Source organism: Raphanus sativus, chromosome 3 (genome assembly GCF_000801105.2).
Source record: "Raphanus sativus cultivar WK10039 chromosome 3, ASM80110v3, whole genome shotgun sequence".
NCBI classification, from domain to species: Eukaryota; Viridiplantae; Streptophyta; class Magnoliopsida; order Brassicales; family Brassicaceae; genus Raphanus; species Raphanus sativus.
The window spans coordinates 8622444-8647055 of record NC_079513.1 but is presented as its reverse complement, the minus strand read 5'-3'; the positions used below and the strand labels follow the sequence as shown (position 1 = coordinate 8647055).

The window sequence follows — 24612 nt, the reverse complement described above, 5'->3', positions numbered from 1 at the left end:
TTATTACACATTGAGCTATATATTATTCCTCAACATAGATAAGGTTGGACTCCACTTGACATCATCCTTTTGTACCACTTTAGACAGAAGACTTCGGAAGACTTTGTGGGAAGTCTTCTAGGATAATATACATTAGAAGACTTTCCAAGAAGTCTTCCGAGAGTCTTCTTAGAGTCTTCCAAGAGTTTTTCAAGTGTTTTCTCAAAAGGCTTCCAAAGTCTGTCTCAGATCTAAAAAATGTGCATATCTAAAAACATTCAAATGGCTTCAAAATAGAGAACACTTCAAAAATAATTATTTATTCTTAAATAATAAACAAGACACTCACATTAGGTTTGATCTATAACCTTTTAGATCTAATATATAAAACACAAAATACATATCCAAAATTTGTACCATTTTGGACAGAAGACGTTCTAAAGACTTTGTATGAAGTCTTCTAGCATAAAATGCATTAGAAGACTTTCTAGAAAGTCTTCCGAGAGTCTTCCATGAGTCTTTTAAAAAATATTCCAAAGTCTAATTCAGATCTGAAAAATCTGCATATTTAAAACAGTCACATTAGGTTGAATTCAAAAAAATTTAGAAAAATTCAAAACAAAATTTATGCCTAAATAATAAATAGAACAGTCACATTACATTGAATCTATAAATTTTTAGAATCTAATGTATAAAACTCACAAAATACATATCTAAAATTTGTACCACTTTGGGCAACTAGAGTTCGGAAGACTTCGTGTGAAGTCTTCTAGCATAAAATGCACCAGAAGACTTCCCAAGAAGTCTTCCGAGAAGTCTTCTGAGAATTCTTCCGGGAGTCTACTGGGAAGTCTTCCGAGAGTCTTCTGAGAAATCATTCAAAGTTTGTCTAAGATCTGAAAAAAAAAATCTGCAGATTCAAAAATATTCAAATGGCTTCAAAACAAAGAAAAACATCAAAAATGAAAATTTTATGCTACAAAATATACAAAATAGGTACATTAGGTTGGATCTATAGCTTTTTAGAATATAACATATAAAACAAACAAAAATGCATATCAGAATTTATAGATCTACCTTTGAAAGAGGGAAAGATGAAATTCATGTAATGAAAAACCTGCAAAAAGAAGATAAATTAGTGAGAAGACATAAGAAAAAAAATGAGAAATGGATTTAAATTTTGGTGTTTTTATGTTCAAAGAGATTAAAAAGAGGTTGGAGAGTTTTAGAGTGAGAAATATTATATTTTGTTGCAGCCATTTGAGAGGAAGAAAGAGAATGTGTAAATTTCTTTATATATGGAGACAAAAATTCCAATTAGGTTAAATATTTTCGAAATATAAGACTTCTTAAGATGTCTTCTCTGAGGAGACTTTCTGAAGAAGTCTTCTTTACCCTAAAATCAAATAACTAACTTAATAAGAAAATTATAAATTTTATTTATTACTTTTAAGATCTAATATATGAAAAGACTTCTAGAAGACTTCGACTTAGGCAGAAAACTCAAATTCTTCTAAAATTTAATCAGGAACCCTAAATTCTATTAAAATTTATGCGGGATATGCCAGAAGTCTTCTCTGGAAGTCTTCTGTGAGTCTTCCATACCCTATAACGAAATAACTAAGGAAAAACACCTCATTAAACTTAAAAGATACTTAAAAGCTGTTTAAGTCAAGTTATTAGATAATAACTAAACACATATAGGTCAAATTAAAAAAAAACAATTTGATAAGATTTCAAAATCTTACCCTAAAAATACAAACAATACTACAACACATGTTACCAAACCCTAAACCAAATACTATCATGATTCAATCTACATTCATTCGTCTATGTAGATTGGTTGATTTGACCTATATGTTGATTTGACATAAATAAATAAAAAATCTCGTGCTTTCAAAACGAAAATCAAAATCTCGTAAACCATTAAAACGACAGGAACTGTTTGGTTGATTTTAACGATTAACTATTTATTTTTAATTGTTTTTTACTCATCTGTTAATTGGGGAATAATTATGCACAAACTATATTTGAGTACTAAAACTGCTGCAAATACTCCGGAAATAAAAAGCCAAATTTTTTTCATGCATTTATATGTAAATGAAGAAATTAACTGAAGGCGAAACACTACTCTGTAAATGAAAATAAAAGCAACACTTTGTCCAGAACATAATAGCCCAATGGTAAGGACGGACTCCTTCCTGCACTCAGGTTGCGAGTTCGAACCTTACCGGACGGAATTAAGTCATGATTTATGGACATCAACATGGATATGGGTCCATACTTTAGGGTCCATTAAACATATGGAAGAAGGTTTTCTCAGACATGTTCTCACTTGGTTTTACGGAAGTGGTGGAGCGTGATGTTGGAATGTTGGAGCTCACGATGGAGCTACAGACATGTCAGAGGAGGTGAAATGCTCACCAGAGAAGACATGCAACAAGGAATCAAATGGTTAGCGAAAAGTTCAACCAAACATCTTCTTAACCTTGAAGATGATCCTACTCTCTCGTTACGGTGGAGCTAATCGGATATTTCTCGGCAGAGTTTGGTAAAGCTTCAAGTACTCACGATGATGAAGGTTCAAGAGGAAACGAGAGAGAGAGAATGGGAGATCGCGTCTGATTTCTTCACTACTCATATAAAAAGACACAAATTAGGGTTGTCGACAGAAGTGGTATTGGGCTGATGGGCTTAAGTCAAAACAGTGGAGATTTGTAAAGTTTTGGGCTTACTCTTCTTGGGCCAAAAAAACACAAGCCCACTCCAGCAGCTTGACCTCGTCACAAACAATATATATATAACGTATTAGTGTTTGATTAGGTTAAGCAAGTATAAGAAAATACAGATAGTTTACAGCAACAAGAATAAGATCAATCAGCTCAATAAGTAAGAGGAAGGATACAACAATACAAGATAAAGAACTTAGGTCTAAGGCTATTTTATTGAAGTGTTTTGTTGTATCTTCTAACTTGGAGTATTTTTTTCTTTGTAAACAAAATATATAGCATACTGATTTGGTGTTGCTACGGTCTCTTTGATCTAGTAGATTTTCAGAGAATAAATTCTTCCACGAGATGTATCAGTTAGAGGTCGGGAACTCGTTGAATTGACTGTATCTTTACTTTCAGTTTTAGAGCTAATTTGGGATTATATCTTTTCCGTAGTGCTAGTTTGAAAATTCCTGGCACATATTGTTGGAATATGTAACACGTTGAATTGATGAATGAATATAAACACATAAGTTACAATATCTCAGTACAAGTTTCACATTGTTGAACATCATATTTTCATTCACTAATGATAAATCATTTTGAGTTTTAGTAATGTGAGTAGAAATTGTTAAGTATTGACCCACTTCATATCACCATGATCTAGTCTCATATTCAGTTTACTGTCCTCAACTCTGTTCTGTCTTAAATCATTTTAGAACCCAACAAAACTAACCAAAAACCCGAGAACCAGAACAGCACCAAAACTCAAACCGGTGTTAGAAGCAGAAGTAGGTGGTTCAACTTCATCAGCTGCTGCCATTTTCTTCTTACCAGCATTCCCAGGAGCCGGAGCAGGAGAACCATCTTCTGATGGGGCTGATGCAGGTGCGGCTTCTGGAGCTGCACCAGGAGGAGAATCTGCATAATCCTCCTCCTCAGATGGTCCAGGAGCTGGAGTGGTTGCAGCCTTCTTGGGAGATGGAGTCGGTGGTGATGACATGGGTGGTGGTGGAGGAACGTTAACAGGAGATCCGAGTCCAGGAGCCACAATGGGCATGCTGATTTGGATCACAGAGAGATTGTACGGGTTGCGGAACACGGTTGTGATGTATTCAGCGGTTTGAGGAGCGCCTTTCACACCAGACCCAAAGTAAATCTTTCCGTTAGTTTTGGTGCAGTTGAGGAAACCGTTTTGCTGCTGGCCCAAACCGGTAGATTGGTAAAGGGTAGTGAGCAATGTGCTCCTGTCCTTGAGTGCCTTGAGCTTGAGTTCATCAAAGTAGTCAAGAACTACATGATTCATAAGAACGTTCTTGAGCTCCTCCTCGGGTCTACCAGAAATGGAACCGATAGCATCGTTGCTAAGAGCCAGCACGGTAATTGTCTGACGTTTGTTGATAATTGGTGTAAGCTCAGTCTTGGCGAAAAGCTCGATCATGGTGCTGAATTCAGGGTATTTCTCGAGTGCTCGGGTTATGTTAACCGCTGATACAATAGAAGAAACACCTAATAAGATGGTGAGACAGAGGAGAGAAGAGGAAGCCTTGAGACCCATTTTTCGGGTGTTTATTTTTATCACCCTTATTTTTCTTGAAATCTCAATGCCTGAGTTTGTATTAAATGATTTAATTGGATATATATACACGCCTTGAGAGGAGATCAAGATTAATGGTGGAGAGAAATTTTCTAAGATTATGTTTTGGCTAAATTTGAACTTGTCTTTTTGTTGTTGTCACCTCTATATTTGGCTTTAGACTGTTTTATTTCTTACGTTTAGTTTACTGGTTAGCGATCTTGACAAAAATAATTCTTCAAGAATGTGAGATCCTGCAACATATTTCAGTTGGAGTATAGTCAGTTTTGATAAGTCCATCCTTATCCTTATTTAGTCAATCCTTCGACAACTTAGGCCTAACGCTAGACCCCATTTCAAATATTGGAGCTTTTTTTAGTCAGTTATATAGAATCTCAGTAAGTTAGTTATAGTATTATACAGTAAAGTATCTATAACATCGATTGACGAGGAGAAGATATTATAGAATGACCTCACTGCTAAAAATGATATGAGTTAGCAGCCCATCTTATGTGTGGAACAGCGTTTCTGCAGCAAGAAAACTACTGCTATTGGGGATAAAATAGAAAGTACATTCAGGATATGAGGTTAAGGTGTGGGAGAATCCTTGGATCCCCACAACAACCAGCTAGACCGGCTCGGCCTATAGCCCAGTTCTGCATCCGAATATGAGAGTTAGTGACCTTATCAATCAAGAAGCGAAAGAGTGGGATACCGGACTATTGGAAAATTATATTGACCCTGAAGACATACCTCTCACAAGGAGTATGGCAATAAGTACATCCCATTGAGGTGATACATTATGTTGGACTTATACTAAAAATGGGCAATATACTGTTAAATCAGGATATTGGGTGGCTAGGAACTTATTGATATACCATAAATTTTACCCACTTTTAGCCATGGTATATAAGTGTTTTAGATACTATTTATTATGTATTGGAGTCTATTTAGAGAATTTACAGGTTTAGAGACGATTTGGAGGAAAGTGGTGATTTTGGTGCTTTTTGGAGTCTTTCGAAGTGCATAACTGCATACGTCAGATGTTTAGCTATGTATGGAAACCTTACCACCGTTAGATATTTCTCATCTTTATACATAATATAGATCTTTGAGTTAGCTTTCCAATGCCACCATTTTGAGGTCAATCAGCATCCTATAGCAGACGTTATGCTTATATTACTGAAGAGTGGTCAGTCTGCCTCGCGAGAGGAAGCTGTCGAGAAGAGAGACACAAATCGATCGATGCAGCATATCGATTGATTGGATGCCAGAATGAGGGCGAATATATTTTATTGCCAAATTAAGCCCAGAAGCTATCACAAATTACTAATATGCCCTTGGTCGACCAGAAACCCTATTAATGTAATTTCTAAGCCATTGTTGACGGCTACACTCTTTATGCTTCATACTATTCCAGAGAGAGAAAGCTTGGGATTGGAGAGAGAGATCTAAGCGCCTTGAGAGAGGGAAGATCTTCAACTCCCTTTGTTTCTTTGTTTTACTCTATTATTTATTCTATTGCAGTATTATTCAGACCATCATAGTGTTTCTAATGAATATGTTTGAGTAGTTCTCTTGTTATATTTAGGGTTTTCAAAGGGTGACTTATGGTTTGTTAAATTTAATATGTTGTTAGGGTGATTTAATTAGTTCTTCAAATTCAGTTGATCTTATTGTCTAGATACATACCACAGTATGTCTAAGTAGTCAGAGAACATATCAAATATGTTCGTAAAGCTTGCTGGAAAGAACATCGATCGATGCAAAGATAGTTGTATCGATCGACATTCCGAAAGGTGTATCGATCGATGTTCATATAGAACCATCGATCGACACTTTCTCATGATCAATAACAAGAGTTGAGATCTGAGATTCAGTCATTAGATAATCTACACAACGAGAGTTATTTAGATTATACTTTAATGTTTGAGTTCGAGAACAATTAATATTTATAAATCCCTGGTAACCTAATTAGTTTGCTTACTTATCCTACCTGTGAATTTACCTTAATCTAGCTATTTCCTGAATTGATAACAAACCTCATTATCTAAAACTGAACAATTGTCATGTTGGTCGATCGATATCCGCTAAAGCATATCGATCGATTTTCCTGTCCGAATTAGAATTCATTAAAGTTACTGTTTTAAAAACTATTCAATCTAGATTTATTTCGAAAACTATAAGATCTACTATGTAGTCCAAGAGTCTCTGTGGATTCGATCCCTAAGTACTACAACTTGACCTCTTTTGATGAGAGTAAAGTTGCTCTAGAGTAATTTGAGCATGTATCAAATTTGGCGCATTTGCCGGGGATTCTTTCTTATTACCATTAGATTAAGTTTAGAATATAGTCTAGATTTTACTTTCTGTTTGCTTAAAAAAAAATTTCTTCTTTCCCTTCTGACACAGGTACTTTAGGAGAAGAACACAATTTCCGCCCGAGCATCGTTCGACAAGATGATGAACACATCGAGCGACGCACCGACGAACAAAGCGATCGACACTTTCCTGCTGAAATCGATCAACGACGATACACAAAAATCGATCAACGCGCGACTACAATAATCGATCGACACCTACCAACCGGAAGCAGGTAAGTCGGTGCTTTAAAAGTAGTTCTAAGAGATCCAAAGGGTCCAGTATGCAACGCATCAGACCAAATTAGTTATAGATATAGAGCTGCAATTCCTGTTGGAATAGCTGTTGTTTTAAATGCTGGGCTGGAGCGTAACCAAACGGTCGGAGATTACAACAGACCTGACCGGTTCTATACCAACAGGTCTGCGATCCGCCCACCAGCAATTCAGAGGAAAGATTTTGAATTAGAACCTAAATATTTTTCTCTAGTGAGTCAACACCCCTTTCATGGTCTTCCTCATAAAAATCCCATAGACCACATCGAAGCACTTGAGGACCTCGTGTCCAAAATCAAGATGCATGGAGTCTCTGAAGATTACTTATTCTGAAAGCTTTTCCCGCATTCTCTTGCCGGAGATGCGACTTACTGGCTGAAACAGTTGCAGCCAGAATCTCTGACTTGCTGGAGTGATATCAAAAGCCCCTTTCTCAACAACTTCTTCGATGAAGCACAAACCGAAGAATTTAGGAATAAGATTTATAATTTCTCTTTCAAAGCACTACTAAAGCTTTTAAGGCGTCTTGGGTGAGAATTAGAGCCTACCAGAGAGATTGTCCTCACCATGGATTTTCCGAGATTCAGCTACTTAATATTTTCTTCAAAGGTTTCGATTGGGCATATACCAAACGATTCTAGATGCTGCAAGTCAAGAGAACTTCAAAACTAGGAGTCCTAAAGAAGCTACGAGACTAATTGAAAATGTTGCTACTAGCACTAGTACCAAGAAGACAGATCTCGGGGAGGAGGAAATTGGAGAATTTAAACGGAGATTGGATATGTTTCTTTGTTTTCTTCTCTTTATGATAGATATATGAAAACTACACGCTCCTACAATTGTGGAAACAACTAAACAACTACACAATTAAGAAACATGAAGTGATAACATGAAATACTCTTATCCTCTATATTAGGAGCAGAGCAGTGACAATTTAATTATTTGCAATACTAAATATTAAAATAAAATTTACTTATGATCACCGAATCTAGCATCACTTACAGTCTCATCAGAGACTTCAAGATTCCGTCTTAAATTAGCGTTACAAGTTTATGCAAGTTCGATTGTGGTGGTATCTCTGTTTTGAACAACCTTCACGTTGAAACCAACTTTTGTTTCAGATAAAAGAACAAACTAGAGATAGATTTACTTTATCAGGTATTAACTATCGTATCTGAAGCTGATTAAAAGAGTACACGAAATATGATTGAAATTAAAGTGCTTTTTATGATTCAGAGGCTCAAAGTAGACACCTTTATGAGCTTTAGCCAACAACAAACCAATATCTGAGATATTCCAAGCCTAAGGCGGTGTGAGACTCACAAAAAAAACATGCTAAGAATACAATGATTAAATTTAACTTTCATAAACAATATAATACTATGAAATCACTACATAAGGGCCCATAACATTCAGCTTGATTCCCAAGTGTTAAGGGATAATTACGGGGACGTGATTGGTGGGATATGATTTGGTAGAATAAATCCCATAATTCACTAATAATTACATATTCGCCAACAAAACAGAACTGTGTCTATCTACTAGTTAACCGCACTCTATATAATTAAAGCATAACATAAACTCTGCAAAACTGGTGGAAGAACTTAAGGAGAAAATGGAAGGTTTATATGCAGATGACAATGCCACGACTGAACAAATTGCAGCAGTGTTGAATGAGCTTTCTGATGCTCTTAAGGGAGAAGAAATGTTCTGAAAACAAAAGAGTCGCGTATCCATGCCTTAACAAAACAAAGGAGAGCAAGGAACAAAATTACTCAACTCTTAGATGAAAATGGAAATATTGTGGAGGATGAAGAAGGATTAATAGCCATTGCTACTAGCTATTTTAGACAAATCTTTGAATCTTCTAATCCACAGGATATTGAAGAAGTTCTATGTGAAGTTCCTACGACAATAACAGAGCCAATGAATGAAAGTCTTACTGCACCGGTAACGGAGTGGGAGATTAAATAGCGCTCTTCGCTATGCACCCTGAAAAAGCCCCTGGGCCAGATGGGATGCCTGCTTTGTTCTACCAGAAGTTCTGGGATATAGTAAAGGATGACTTAACTCTTATGGTTAATAAATTCCTTACTGACGGGATAATGCCAGATGGGCTGAATGAAACAAATATTTGTCTCATCCCAAAGACGACAAAACCAAATGATATGGCTCAGTTTCAGCTTATTAGTTTGTGTAACATAAGCTACAAGATCATCTCTAAGGTCCTATGCCAGAGACTTAAGAAAGTGTTACCAGGATTGATATTGGAAACCCAGTCAGCCTTTGTTGCTGGAAGACAGATATCTGACAATATTATGATTGCTCAAGAGATATTCCATGCGCTTAGGACCAAGCCAAGCGGATGCAACAAAAGAATGGCTATTAAAACATATATGAGTAAAGCCTATGATAGGATGGAATGGTCATTTATTGAAGCTGTGATGAGAAAGATGGGTTTCTTAGAGACATGGATCACATGGATAATGAGATGTATTACGTCGGTACAATACAAAATCCTCATGAATGGGCAGCCAAGAGGAAATATTATCCCAAGAAGGGGCCTACGCCAAGGAGATCCTTTATCTCCTTTCATTTTTATTCTATGCACGGAAGTGCTCGTTAGCCTTCTTAATCACGCAGAGAACCAGTGAAAGATAACAGGGATGCGCGTTACCCGCGCGTGTCCATCAATATCTCACCTATTATTTGCTGATGATAGCCTTTTCTTTTGTAAAGCGGAGCCCCGTGAATGTGAAGAAGTAATGAAAGTGATCAGGATCTATGGTAAAGCATCAGAGCAATGTATTAACTTTGATAAATCATCCTTACTCTTTGGTAAGAGGATTAACGCAACCAGAAGGCAAGAGATCAAAGATGTACTTGGAATACATAATGATGGAGGGATGGGAACTTACTTGGGTATTCCAGAAAATATTAGTGGTTCAAAGTGCAAGCTCTTTGCTTTCCTGAAAGACAAACTGATGCATAGAGTGAACGGCTGGACAGGTCGTTGGCTATCGAAAGGAGGGAAGGAGGTATTGATTAAGTCCATTTTGCTAGCTCTCCCGACGTATGTAATGTCTACTTTCCTGCTCCCATTGGAGATATGTGAAAACCTTGCTAGTGCTATTGCTCAATTCTGGTGGAGTTCAAATCCCCCAAAAAGAGGAATACACTGGTCAAAATGGGAGAAAGTCTGTCTACCGAGAGAAGAAGGAGGGATTGGATTCCGTATGATCCATGAGTTTAACCTGGCATTATTAGCAAAACAATTATGGAGGTTAACATAAAATCCGGATTCGCTGGTCGCCCGAGTCTTAAGAGGAAGATATTACAGACTAAGTTCGCCTTTGCGAGTACATTCTGTAAACAGCCCTTCATATGTGTGGACTAGTATCTCAGCTGGGAGGAAGCTTTTGTTGTTGGGAATAAGGCAGAAAATACACTCTGGCTATGAGGTAAAGGTGTGAGAGGATCCTTGGATTCCAATGACTCCGGGTAGGCCAGCTATACCTATAGCGCCAGTTATGAATCCAAATATGAGAATGAGTGATCTTATTAACCAGGAGTTGAAGGAATGGGATGTTGATCTACAAGAACAATATGTCAGCCCTGCTGACATACCACTTATAAGGAGTTTGGCCATAAGCATAACTCATAGGCCGGACACATTTTGCTGGAACTTCACAAGAAATGGACAATATACGGTTAAGTCTGGATATTGGGTAGCCCAAAATCTCTTGAAGGATGCAGATGAAAAAGAAGTGGTCGAGCCAAGTATTACAAAGCTTCAAGCCTTTGCTTGGAAGATAAAGGCGCCAAAGAAAATTTGTCATCTTATATAGAAATTGTTAACTGGCCAAGTGGCAGTAACGAGAAACCTAGTGAGGCGTAATATGAGATGTGATAATTACTGCCCAAGATTTGGTGAGCCAGAGGAATCAGTAACGCATGCTATTTTCGAATGTCCACCGGCTCTACAGGTTTGGCTTCATTCATCAACTCCGACGAGCCCTGATGTTTTTCCAGCATCAAGTATATACACGAATATGAACTACCTCTTCTGGGAAAAGAACGGCATACTTGAACCAAATCAATATAGGGATCCTTATCCCTGGTTGATTTGGTACATCTGGAATGCTCGAAATGATAAACTCTTTAGGGGCATAGATAGAGATCCTCTGGAACTAGTTCGATATGCTGACAATGAGTGTCAAGCCTGGTTTAATGCCAATGAAACCATACCACCACCGGTACAAGGGAGTAATGCAGAGGAATCTCAAGTCATAAGCTTGGGTAATATATGTTTGCTGGATGGATCTTGGACATCTCAGGCTCATTTTAGTGGGTGTGGATGGGTATGGTTGGACAGTGAATGAAAGATGAATGTAATGGTGAATTTTACAATTGGTATCAGATGTGAATGAAAGATGAATGTAATGGATGAGTTAATGGGAGTGTGATGTGTATTGATTGTGACCCTAAGAATTGGTGGCATCTAATAAATGAGTTAATGCGATGATTAGTTAATTAGAATGGTAATGAGAAATGATTGTATTGATTGGGACACCGATAACGGGTGGCGTCTGGAGAAAGAATGTGATAAGTTAATGATGACACATGTGGGACAGTAGCCTAACACGAGGTACCCATGTTGAGTAATGAGAAAGGCCGTGTAAATTTGGTGACTGCAAAAGGCATGATAGAAAATGTGAAGGGCACCGTAGATCGAGTCACGCCGAGTTGTGGCAGAAATATGGCTATTATGACTGGGGTGGCAGACCGAGCCAGAAGGGGCTAACGAGCTGCAACTCGGATATCATTTAGGAAGCTGGGGGACAGTTGTGAACATAAGATATCCCGGGACCAGCCGACACGAGGTGGGACATCCGTGAGCGAGCCATTGGTCCATACGTCTAGGTTGCTTGGAGTCGAGTTGTCATGTTGGTCGAGTCGGTTGAGTTTATGTGTAGCAATGACTGAGTTCTTGCAATGATTGAACACTAGTTTGATAGAAATTCATAGAATTGTTGATGTTAAGAAATGATAGGTTGCATTGATTGATTGTAGTGGCTAGACTAGAACCATTTCACCGAGTAATCCAATTGATCATTCCCTCCCTTTCTATTTCCATGTATGTAGAACTGTAAGTAAAAGTATATGGATATGGGTGGGTTGGAATTTCACAAAAAGAGCGCGTCTGTCGACTCTTGGGAGCAGTAACGGAACACGTCGGGTTGTCTAAAATGAGTAGACAAGTTATTAGGTTAGGGAATTTCTTGTCTTGTATTATTCACAATAGAGGTACATATCTATCTGATTACAAGAGAGATTAAGGTTATCTAATATACAACACTTAAGGGAGAGCCGTTAGTGCATAATCATTGGGTATCTAATATATAGTTTCTATATTTCTTACACACCCCACAAGATGGACGGCCGGTAGAGTGTCCGATCTTTAGCATAAGTGAGTCAAATGCAGGCCGAGGAAGAGGCTAAGTAAGGATGTCCACGAGTTGATCATGGGAGGACACATGAGAGACACGTAGCTGGCCTGCTTAATTGTATTGTCGGACAAAGTGATAGTAAAGTGCCAAATGCTTAATTCTTGAATGAAAGACCGATTTGCCGCCAAGTAAGTTGCACCAATATTATCACAATATATCACTGGTGTAGTGGTACACTTGATACCAAGTTCAATAAAGAGAGAAGTTACCCAGCAAACTTCAGCTGTTGTAAAGGCTAGAGATCGATATTCAGCCTCAGTTGAGGAGCGCGAGACTCCAGTCTATTTATTGGAGGACCCATGCTATGGGGTTACGGCCGAGGTAGACAATGTACGCTCTATTTGATGTGTAATCATCTTAGTTGGCAGCCCAATAAGCATTTGTGAATGCAAGGAGCGAAGGAGTGTTTTTTGCGTGAAGTATAAGCTCTTTGTTCATAGTGCCAGCAAGATAGCATAGAATCTCTTGACCGCATTCCAGTGTTCTTCGGTTGGTTTATGCATGTACTGAGACATCTTGTTTACTGGAAATGATATGTCGGGTTTGGTGAGAGATAGATATTGAAGGCTTCCTACGACAGCTCGATACTCTGTTGGATAAGCAAGAGGAATTCCAGAAAACAGATTCAGGTGCGTATAGGAGCACATTGACTTCACTATCGGTCTGAAACTCTCCATTTTTCGTCCAATGTAACAAATCTGCAATGTAACAAGTTTAAGTTATTAGCATGCCTTTAGACGATCACATAACTTCTATGCCAAGAAAGAAGGACAAATCATCTAGATCTTTGGAGAAAATCTATATGAGAGAGAGTCAATAAACTGAGACATAAGAGTTGCACTATTTCCTGTGACTATTAAATCATCAACATAAGCAATCATATAAATAGGAACTCCCTGTTTCCGGTAGATGAATAATGATGCATCGGCTAAGGAGTTGATGAATCCCGCATGAAGGAGAAACTGTTTGAGCTGTATACCAAGCTCGGGGAGCTTGTTTGATTCCGTAGATTGCTTTGCGAAGTTTGCAGACTGTAGTGGGGTTGTCGTTGTTGATAAAACCTAGTGTTTGTATCATATATGCCTCATCCTTTAATATTTATTGGAGTAAAGCATTGTTAACATTGAGTTAACAAATAGGCCAGCTTGAGGAGACTCCAGTGACAAATCTGATGGTTGCTGGTTGAACTATTGGACTGAAGGTAGCATGGTAGTATATCCCAGGTTTTTGTGTGAGTCATTTCGCTACGAGTCGAGCTTTGTATCTGGAAATCGTCCCATCTGGATTTTATTTATTTTGAATATCCATTTGGAACCTACAACATTAAACGTGTATCATCAGTCAACTTCTCAAGATCCCAAGTATGATTACCAATTTGAGCATTATATCCGTCGATCATCGCTTTCCGCCAGTGAGAAATATTATGAGCCTAAGAGACTGTTTTAGGTGGGGTTTATGTTGCTTGAACAACTTTTGTGTGAAGATTCAATCTTTGGACTGGTTGCCATTGGCGAGTGCTCTGTCTGGCCGGTCGAAGAGGAGCACGAGCAGGCTGAGATTGCTGCAGGTCGGATGAAGATGGATTCAGTGGAACCACAGGTGCACTTATAATTGTGGGACTTGGGTTCTGGGTGTCAGGCACGGCAGATGAGGTTTCAGCTAAAGCCAGTGTAGTATGTACGACTGGTTCTTGCGGTGTAGAGACAGATCCTGCAGGAGTGTTAATAACAGGCAAAATCTTGACATGAGAGTAAGTTATAATGTCCATATCATCAGTGACATCTGATTCTATATGTGAAGGTAATGAAAAAGAAAAAACTTGTTCATGGAAGACTACATGTCTAGACGTATAAATTTTTTAGATGTAGAGCGATCTAAACAAAATATGCACTTTGCGTAATAGAGTAACCGAGAAACACGCATGGTGTGGATTTGGCATCTAACTTATGAGACGTGTAAGGTCGAAGCCAAGGGAAACACGAACACCCAAAAACTCTAAGCTTCTGATAAAATGGACTATGCCCATGAAGACTTTTAAAAGGTGTTGTGAACTCTAAAAGTGATGATGGCATTCTATTCATTAAGTAAACCGCAGTTGAAAATGCATACGTCCAATAGGACTTCAGAGTCGATGCATGAGACAGTAGGGCATACGTCCAATAGGACTTCAGAGTGGATGCATGAGACAGTAAAGAAAGGCCCATTTCTACAATATGTCTATGACGACGTTCTCCGATGCCATTATGTTCAGGCTTATGCGGCGGACTGGTCATATGAGAGATGTCATGTTGAGCCAAAAAAATGTGGCAGTCCAATATATTCACCTCCATTGTCTGTGTATAAGGTTTGTAGCTTGGTATGAAACCGATTTTCAACCAATTCTTTAAAACTGGGTGAAAACATCAAAGACTTGAGATTTGAGTTTTAAAGGATACAGCCAAGTGTATCATGGAAAATGATCGACAAAAATAACATAATATTTGAAACCATCGGTTAAAAGTATGGGAGATGTCCACACATCAGAAAAAAACTATGTTTAACGGGGCAGAAGAAGATCGAAGACTAGAATTTTTGAAAAGGTAACTTATGCATTTTATTAATCGAGCAAGCATTGCATGGTTGAGCCAATAAAGCGTTTGAAACAATACGTAACTGAAATTGAGAAACTACTTTTTGGAGAGTATGAAATACTGGGTGCCCCAAATGGGAATGCCAATCCGACAAGGTTGTCTTCACGGCTGATGCAAATCCAAGTAAAGGAGCTTTCTATGTAGAGGTTGGCCATTGGTATGTTCCATCTCTAAGTTTCCCTTCGATACGAAGTGTCCCTGTTTCCAAGTCCCTCACCTGAAAAGACGTTGGCGTAAATGTAACAGAAATAGTCGTACATAATTGAAACACAGATTAAATTTTTCTCAAGAGCAGGAACATACAAGACTTTATTTAAAAAGAATGGACGAGTGTAAGAGGGAATAGATAGGGAACCAGAATGTGATATGTGTAACCCAGAGCCATCCCCAAGCATGACACCATTGCCACCTTGATAAGGTTTGTTCATAGACAAGTTTGCAAGGTCCGAGGTCATATGGTGCGATGCACCGGAGTCTAGCAGCAAGTTGAAGGAGTTTGACACCATTGCAGGGTTAGCACTCGGGTGCCAGTATTCAATCTGTTGAGAATTATTTCACGAGTTGTTGTTGCGTTGTTGATTATGTGGTGCTGATTCAGATCTCCTTACTATACGAAATTTAGGGCAATACTTGGCACTCTGGCCTTGTATCCCACATGCTTGACATCGCCCTAGAGACGGCTTGGAGAAACGTTGCTGATTTTTGCTGTTTCCATGGTTGTTGTTTTGATTGTGGCGAGGTTGGTTATTTTTGTTGCACCATTGTTGATTGCGATTTTGATTGTGGCGAGTGTCAGTTGCATCTGCTGTAATCGGAGTGATATGAGCTGTCTCGCTGGTCATGATAATAGCTTCTCGATTGAGTAGCCTTTCATGAAGTTCTGCGTAGGAGATTGTTACATCACGTCCATGGATGCAATCAACTTCTGGCTTGTAGTTTCACTAAGACCTATAAGGATGCGCTCAATAAGGTCCTCATGGTTCACTGATTTTTCCAGAAGAGAAAGATAATCTGCTTTGGATTTGATTTCTGGAGATACTCTCTCACTATCTTTGTTCCCTTGACACATCGTTCAATTTTCAGTTTAAGCTGCCTGATATGTCCACGAGATGCATCACCAAAAGGTCATTGCAAGTGTTATCCAAACGTCTTTTGTGGTGTTGCACTTGAGACAACTGTCTGAACTGGAAGAGAGATCGATCCAATCATCAAGCTGTACAGAAGACGGTCTTTGCATCGCCACGGAGCATATGCTAGGTTTGGAGCTGCGACTCCGTTAAGCATGATTGTCGATTGTGTTGCATTGTTGGTTCCTTGGATGAAGTTCTGTAGCTACAGACCTTCAAGTAATGCACGGACCTGTCAACTCCACTTTAAGTAATTTTTGTTGGTAAGTTTTGTTACACTCCACATATTGACCGAGAGGAGGTGCTTTGCGGATCCTGGGTGTTGAAAACCGATGTTCTTTGTGCGTTGAATCAGACATGGCAGAGAAGTTTTAGAGTTTTAGATAGATTGAGAAAATAAAGGAGAGATGAGAAGAACAAGTGCAGAGAAACAGAACAGAAGAGAGAAGGAAATAGACGGCGTAAAAAAGAGAGCTTAAACCTCTGATCAGTGCCGGCTCAATTAGGGGGGCGAGCAGTGCAACCGCCCCGGGGTCCATGATACTAGAGTCCAATTAAAAAAATATATATTATTTTCATTTTTTTAAGAAAAAATTAAAATTATTTTAAAAATAAAAAATAAATATTCATGTATTTTTAAAAAAAAATATTTAAAATATGTTCATTTTAAAATTTATAACATTTTATGTACTATAATTTTAAAAATTCATGCTAAAATAGATTTTTTAATAATTGAAGAGCCTAAAAAAGAATTTTTGTCCAAACGCCCTATAAACCATGAGCCGGCCTTGCCTCTGATACCATAATAGGTTTGGGAATTGCTTGTCTTCTGTTATTCACAATAAAGATACATACATATCCGATTACAAGAAAAAGATTAAGGTTAATATACAGCACTTAAGGGAGAGCCATTAGTGCATACTCATAGGGTATTTAATAAATAGTTTCTATACCTCTTACCCACGTGTCCATAACACTCGTTCGGAAACCTCGGTCAGACATCAGGCGAGCGGGGCGTTACAGTAATACTCTCATTGCCTGTGTATTTAAGTATAAAAGACCATCGCCTTCCACTGACTGCTGACTAACACAACCGAAAAATACAACAGTCATTAGATCAAGAACTTGTTAGTGACGTTTCCTCAACTTGTTTGTATTTTACAAATACATGTTAACATCAAAGTTATTATGCAAATCAAAAGAAATAGTAAAGTCATTTAGTGTATATATTTTTCAATTGAGGCCTATTTGTTTTTGCCTACTTTGTAATTCTTTTGGTTTCTAAAATGCAGTTAAATTAGACTAAAGTTTTAACACAATTCCTTGCTTGGGTTCTTGTACGATCTTCTGCTCTTTCACCTTTCTCTTTTTCTTTAAAGTTTCTTAAAAAAATGGTTTTTTGGGTCCGCATAAGGATATATATAAAGTTCCATACCTGCTCTGTTTTATCATCGTGGCTTTCTGATTTAAAGGTATTTCCATCACCTCTTCTTTTTTTAGCAGTTCTTGTTTATTTTCTGGTAGTCACCCCTCAAAATTTCTTGTAGCATCTGCATTGTTTTGCTCTTCTAGCTAAAGTATTGTTTTGTATAGCTGATACCAGTAGCCCTGTTTGGTTTTTTCTGTTTCTGTGAAAATGCATATTTGCTTTGGAAAACTTTTGATCTTTCTTACTGCTTTCTTAGAATAAATAGTAAGGTTTCAAAGGTTATTGTCTTAAATAGGTAACTAAAGCTTCATTCACACGCGCGGATTTTGAATTTTAGTTTTTTAATAAATTGTTTATTGACATTTTTAACTACATAGATTATTTAGATATTTTTAGGTTTCTATGAACCTATCCAGACCCGTGAGGATCCGGCTCAAACCCGTCCAAAATTTGTAATAACCGAATGAAGTTTAATTTTAAAAATTAAAAACTGATATAAAAAAACAATTTGTATTCGAATAGGTATTTGGATGTCATGTCTAACTGATTATGTAAACAAATAAAAATCTATTTGTTAACTGCTTTCAATATTTGTTAAGAATGAAGCAATTTTATTCAAACATGTAAAATAATTATAGTTGATACGTAAAGTAAATGATGTCTAATTATTATAATAAATATCTATACTAATAAAGTTGAGTTTTTTATCTCCTTGGGGGAAAAATGTCATGTGGCATTTTTTTTAAATAATTAAAATATTTTTTTTTAATTTTATTTAATGTGTTTTGGTGTTAATTATAATTAGGTGTTACTTTATTTTTGTTATTGACAATTTATTACAATGATGTTTTAATTTTGGATTGGAAGTTTAATTTATTATGAATTTTATGTCTTGATTTTTTTTAGATTTCATAACTCTTATGTTACATATTTTTTTTAAATACTTTAAACTATTTCTTAATATTTTGTATGTCAAATAAAAATACAAAAATGGAAACTAAAGTTAAGTATTTTCAAAAGAAAATTAAACATAAAATAGATACAGATCCAAACTATTACTTTATGTTTGTAAATATTTAAAATATTAACTTTAGTTTTTATATATTTATTTTCATAGCTAATATATTATTATATAATAAAACTAATTCATTTACTAAACCGTGGTTCATCCACGGTTGACCCAATGATCCAGAGACCCGGTAAATCGTCCGGTTCAATGTTTGGGTATAAAAAACTCAACTTTATTAGTATAGATGGCGATTCAAGTCCAAAAGACTAACATTTGGTCTATTGGTATTGACACATAAACTCTATGGTATCTTCTAATGTTACATTGTGCAAAAAAACCAATAACTTCCCTGATGTAGGACTGGGCATAAAAACCGTAACCCGAAATCCGAACCGAACCCGAACCAAAAAACCCGACCCGTTATCCGACCCGAAATGTAAAAATACACGAACGGGTTTTGTAGGGTGGTATAAAAAATATCCGAACCCAAAGTGTTATTAACCAAACCCGAACGGGTAACCCGGCCTGATGCATGCTATCCGTGTTTACATTTTAAAAACCGTGAACATAATTAATATACTCTTAAAACTTAACTAAAAAAGAATTATTACTTCTAATCTGAGAGAAATTTAAAAACGTTGCCTGGTTGCTAAAGTTATTTAAAATTGATGTAAATCACACACCACCCTCACCATTAGTCATTTGCACCACACTAACCATTTATTGTTAAAACCATTACTATGCAAGAAGTCAGCAAGCCCAAATGCCACAGATAGTTAGAAATTGTCTTTCTCATGATCGTTATAAATGCTAACATCTCATTTACTAATAAACAAATTGACTTTTTACTAGGAAAATTTGGTGAAGTTGTTCTATTCTGGTTAAAATAGAAGTTGTCCATTAAATAGAGGAGTTTAGGAACCATTTATAGTTTTTAGATAAAAACATATTTAGATTCATAATAAGATTCGTTAATATTCTAAATAAGGATGGACAAACAAGAATTTCGTTATGAACACACACAAAATCTTCCATTATAACAAAACTAATATAGAAAATAATTTTATATTTTAAGATACATCTTTTTGAGAGACCTTGAAACCAAAATAACACATACAACTCACACCTCTATATTTTAAAAGTCAACATGATAATTTTAAATATATATATTAGATACTCACCAATTATTTTACCAAAAATTGACACTTCACCCTTATTTTTTATAAAATTTATAAAATTTGAAACGTATTCCATCTTTCTATTATTTGAACTAATATATTAGTAAAAGTTTTATAGTTCATATATAGTTATTTTAATAATTAATAATATAAGTATGTTCTCTATATAAAACATCAACTTTTAAATTCCAACTAAATAAATTTTGTTATGACTACCGGCTTTTTATTCTATATTTATTAAATCGATTAGTAACAACCACTTATGCTATTACACTTTGAACTAAACAACTTCAAACAAAGTAATGCAATACGGTCACTAACCACTGTAAAAAATGATCAGAAAATATCATTTTTAATATATTTTTATTTTCATATATAACAAATTTTATTTGTTAAAATCATATAATAATTTATAAATTTATGTAAAATTATAACATACGAATCAGAAATTATTACATAAATTTATGTAAATATAATTAATAAAGTAGTCAGGAAAAGTGAAATTGGAAGATGTAATCAAACAATTAATAATAGGTAAATTATGTTTTTATACTTTGCAATAAATATTGTCGAATTAATTAGTTTTAAAATGAATGAAAATATGTAAAAGCCGTTTAAAAATAAGCAAATATTATTTTTTTACTTTTTAATAGAATAGATACTCATTAAGTACGAACAAATGGTCGATTTTGCATACCTATGTTTAACAGTGTTGGATTTAGGGTTTAACGTTTTAGTTTTCATCTTATGTTTTTCTTTTTTAAAGGTAGACGCTCCTCAGTTTGGTCGTTTTAAAAAAGAAAATTAGTTCAAAGTCGGTGTCAAGAATCTGAAAAATAAAATCTCATTTTATTTTTTTGTAAGAGTTTATGATTCATCTTATCATTGTTGGTACATTTCTATTGTCGTGTTCTTAGGATTTGATCCAGATTTTGTGCTATTTTGAGAGCCATTGAGGTCAAATTTCATCACAAACTTATTGGCTGGGGGTGACTTTAGGGATGGCAGAGAAGACAAGCAAAACCGGAGGAGAAGTTGTTATCAATGTTCCAGATAAAGGAGAAGGAGCAGCATCTCATTCAACAGATACAGATAAGAAACTTCCGAGTCCAAACAATGAAGGTCTAGCTCGGAGGAAATCGTTTTCTAGGTCAGTTTACTCTAAGCCTAATTCAAGGTTTGAGAAACAGCATTCTTTTCGATTCGATGAGAGTATAGTAGAGGAAAATGTTGGAGCCTCTAGGGTTGGTGCAGCAGCACTGAATGAAGTTGATGAGGAGGAAACAGATGAAAATGAGGAAATTTACGAAAAGGTTAAGCTACACCGAGTGAAGCGAAGTGGAATTAAACTTCGAGCTTTGCTTGAATTGGCAGTGTTTTTTGCCATTTTATGCACTTTGGTTGTGAGTTTAACCATTGATAAGGTGAACAAGCATTTGATTTGGGGTCTGGAAATTTGGAAATGGTGTGTATTTGTGATGGTGACGCTAAGCGGCATGTTCATGACCAACTGGTTCATGCATTTAGCAGTTTTCATCATAGAAAGGAACTATCTCCTACGGAAAAAGGTATTGTACTTTGTGCATGGTTTGAAGAAGAATGTTCAGGTATTCATTTGGTTCAGCCTGGTTCTGGTCTCTTGGATATTTCTGTTCGAGGAAGACGATAAACACTCACGTAAGACCAAAAAAATTCTTGACCTTATAACTTGGACTATTGTTTCCTTACTCGTGGGGTCAATCCTTTTCTTGGTGAAGACTTTTGCCTTGAAAGTACTTGCTTCAAAATTCAACGTCAGAAACTTCTTTGAAAGAATTCAGGAGTCTGTCTTCCACCAATACGTTCTCCAGACCCTCTCGGGACCTCCGCTTGTAGAAGAGGCAGAGAGAGTTGGGAGCAAGCCAAAGAGGGGACACCTTAGCTTCATGAGCACCGAAGATGGATCATTGAAAGGGAAGAAAGTGCTCGACATGGGAAAAGTTCACAAGATGAAACAAGAGAAGGTTTCTGCTTTGGCAATGAGAGTTTTGATTGAAGCTGTGAGAGCTTCAGGTCTCTCAACCATATCAAACACTTTAGATGAGTGTATCAATAGGAAAGGGAAAACTGATAAAGAGATAACTAATGAGATGGAAGCTGTGGCTGCTGCTTATGATATCTTCAACAATGTTGCTCAGCCTAACCGCAAGTGAGTAGTCATAATATACTCTTCTTTCTTCTAGTTTGCATCTTAAATCATATTGTGCATATGTAACATACTTGATATTTTTTTTTCCAGTTACATAAATGAAGATGATCTGTTGAGGTTCATGATAAAGCAAGAGGTGGATCTTCTACTTCCATTAATAGAAGGTGCTGAAACCGGAAAAATCACGCGCAAAGCTTTTACAGAATGGGTGGTAACATTCTTAAAACACCTTTTTCAAATAAAGCGTTCTTTATTTTTGTATGTTGGTCGCTGTAGAAGCTATAAGCCGGTTGCGATCCATGGTTATAAAAACAAGCTTTTGTTTTTGTGTCCATGCCTGATTTGGAGAACTTGTAGAACATTTTTATATATGTGTAAATTTTTGCCCAATTTTCTTTAACAGATTAAAGTTTTCACAAGTCGGAAAGCTCTAGGACATTCACTGGATGACACAAAAACAGCAGTTAAGCAGGTGGACAAACTAATAGCTGGAATCTTGACCATCATCACCTTCATCATTTGGTTAATACTTCTTGATATAGCATCGACCAAGTTTTTGTTGGTCTTCTCCTCACAATTTGTGGGTCTTGCTTTTATGATTGGAAGCACTTGCAAGAACATCTTTGAGTCATTTGTGTTTGTTTTTGTGATGCACCCTTATGATGTTGGTGACCGTTGTGTTGTCGATGGTGTAATGGTAAATAACTTTTGAGGTTTTATTTTATTTTTGTTCACTATTAACACATCTAACCTATTGGAATTTCTTTTTTGAAGTTATTGGTTGAAGAAATACATCTTTTAACTACCGTATTCCTCAAGATTGACAACGAGAAAGTCTTCTATCCAAATGCGGTTTTAATAACGAAATCAATAAGCAATTTCTACAGAAGTCCAGATATGGGAGATTTTATAGAACTCTCCATCGCATTTTCAACACCGGCTGCGAAAATAGCCACTTTCAAGAAAAGAATTGGAGAGTAAGTATTAAGCAAAACAAAACCTCTTTAGTATTCACATATCACTGTGTATTGGCGAATAAGTGCTATGCTTTTTTATTGGATCAGATACTTGGTGCAGAACCCACATAATTGGTATCCAGAACCGCTGTTGATGGTGAAGGCAATCGAGAATGTGAATAAATTGAAGATGAATGTTCTAGTCCAGCACACTATCAACTTCCAGAATTTTGCAGAGAAAAATATCAGGAGAACTGAGCTGTTCATAGCTATCAAGCGAGTTCTGGAGGAGCTTGAGATTGATTACACCCTTCTTCCTCAAGATGTTCATCTCACCGGTCACAAGTGATCATTTCCTTTTTCCTTCCATTTGCATTTATTTCACTACTACTTGTTCACTTGTTTTGCTTCCATTTGATAATTCAACTCATAAAACTCTGTTTGGATTTGGATTTCTTTTCTGAAGACTTATATTTATCCTTTCTTTTTTGAACGTAAGATTGAAGGAAGATATACTGCTAAAAGGCAGAGTTTTCGTCACTAATTTGGGCAATACAAGCCGTTTGATTTTTAACTTATAAGAAACTAATTTTCGAAGGACATCATGAGACCGTGATTACCATTCTCAATACCAATATCTCAAATATAAAACTAAATCAACATGACATCATCAAAGCATGAAAATATGCTTCAAATCAGTAATCTTCTCCCATAGGACGAAATCTGCAAACATTTGTATTGATATGTTAGCCAAAATTCTATTACCAATAATACACAATTGATTTTTTAGATCTTAGTTTTTTTTTTTTGAAATGATAAACTAACAAGGATTTTGTAAGATTTTTGCCTTTAGGGATTTTGAAATAGTTTACCAAAATTTAATACCTAATTTTAATATAAAATATAATAATTTATAATATTTGGATCAAAAAATTTACCGTTAACTTATTTATCTCACATAAAACAAGAATTAATGATCTAGACCAAAAAATGTTTTTTGTGTGTTTGATATACAAAATATTTTTTTCTTACAAATTCTGACTCATATGGCCCATAAATAATCAACTAACAATGAAACCTAAGTGTCTATGGGCCATATGGGTCAGAGTGTTTATTAATGATCTAGACTAATATTTATTCAATCCTGCACAAATGGTGGGTTTGACCCCCAATCCAACCCTACACATAAGTGTGTATTGGTAGGTGAATTCTGTAAAAATAACTGATTTCAGTCTGGGTGAACAAAAGAAAAAAGTGACTTCCGTTTGAAAAAAATTATGATATTAAATATTTGAACCTACAAGAATGTGAATTATACTCTGACCTTTGTTTAAATATTGGAGAGAAAAATTCATTTGTGGTCTACATTTTTTCTGAAATCAGTATGAATCATTCCATAAGTTTGGGACACTCATGTTAATCAGAAAAAAAAAATCCAAAAAATAATACATAATAAGAAAGAAAGACAAAAAAAAAACAGAAAAAGTGATAAAACAGGTTATCATGTACAAGAGATTCAACACTATCTTATCTATAAAAATAGAAGTCATGATTTTTTCATGTGTAATTTTTAAAAATTTGGACCATCATTTATAAATTTACTAAATGTATTTTATTAATACTAATAATATATAGAATCTTTCAAAACTTTAATCATAATATCGTTTGATATCTTTTCATTTA

The 24612-nt window shown here is 36.1% G+C and overlaps 3 protein-coding genes across 3 annotated transcripts; 2 read left to right on the top strand and 1 right to left on the bottom strand.

Moving 5' to 3' along the window:
* Nucleotides 1-3173: 3173 nt before the first annotated feature.
* On the bottom strand, nucleotides 3174-4294 carry LOC108846698 (fasciclin-like arabinogalactan protein 3). Its single transcript, XM_018619900.2, has one exon. The coding sequence runs from the start codon at nucleotides 4246-4248 to the stop codon at nucleotides 3406-3408; it is 843 nt and encodes a 280-aa protein (XP_018475402.1). The 5' UTR covers nucleotides 4249-4294; the 3' UTR covers nucleotides 3174-3405.
* Nucleotides 4295-8887: 4593 nt separating this feature from the next.
* Nucleotides 8888-11284, top strand: LOC108845090 (uncharacterized). Its single transcript, XM_018618357.1, has 5 exons — nucleotides 8888-9406; nucleotides 9746-10185; nucleotides 10300-10363; nucleotides 10472-10682; nucleotides 10776-11284. Exons 1-5 carry the CDS (start codon nucleotides 8888-8890, stop codon nucleotides 11282-11284), a joined length of 1743 nt encoding a protein of 580 aa, XP_018473859.1.
* A 9390-nt stretch (nucleotides 11285-20674) lies between these two features.
* Nucleotides 20675-23473, top strand: LOC108846064 (mechanosensitive ion channel protein 9-like). Its single transcript, XM_018619271.2, has 5 exons — nucleotides 20675-21973; nucleotides 22064-22184; nucleotides 22377-22670; nucleotides 22748-22950; nucleotides 23038-23473. The coding sequence occupies exons 1-5, from the start codon at nucleotides 20787-20789 to the stop codon at nucleotides 23276-23278; spliced, it is 2046 nt and encodes a 681-aa protein (XP_018474773.2). The 5' UTR covers nucleotides 20675-20786; the 3' UTR covers nucleotides 23279-23473.
* The last annotated feature ends 1139 nt before the right edge of the window (nucleotides 23474-24612 follow it).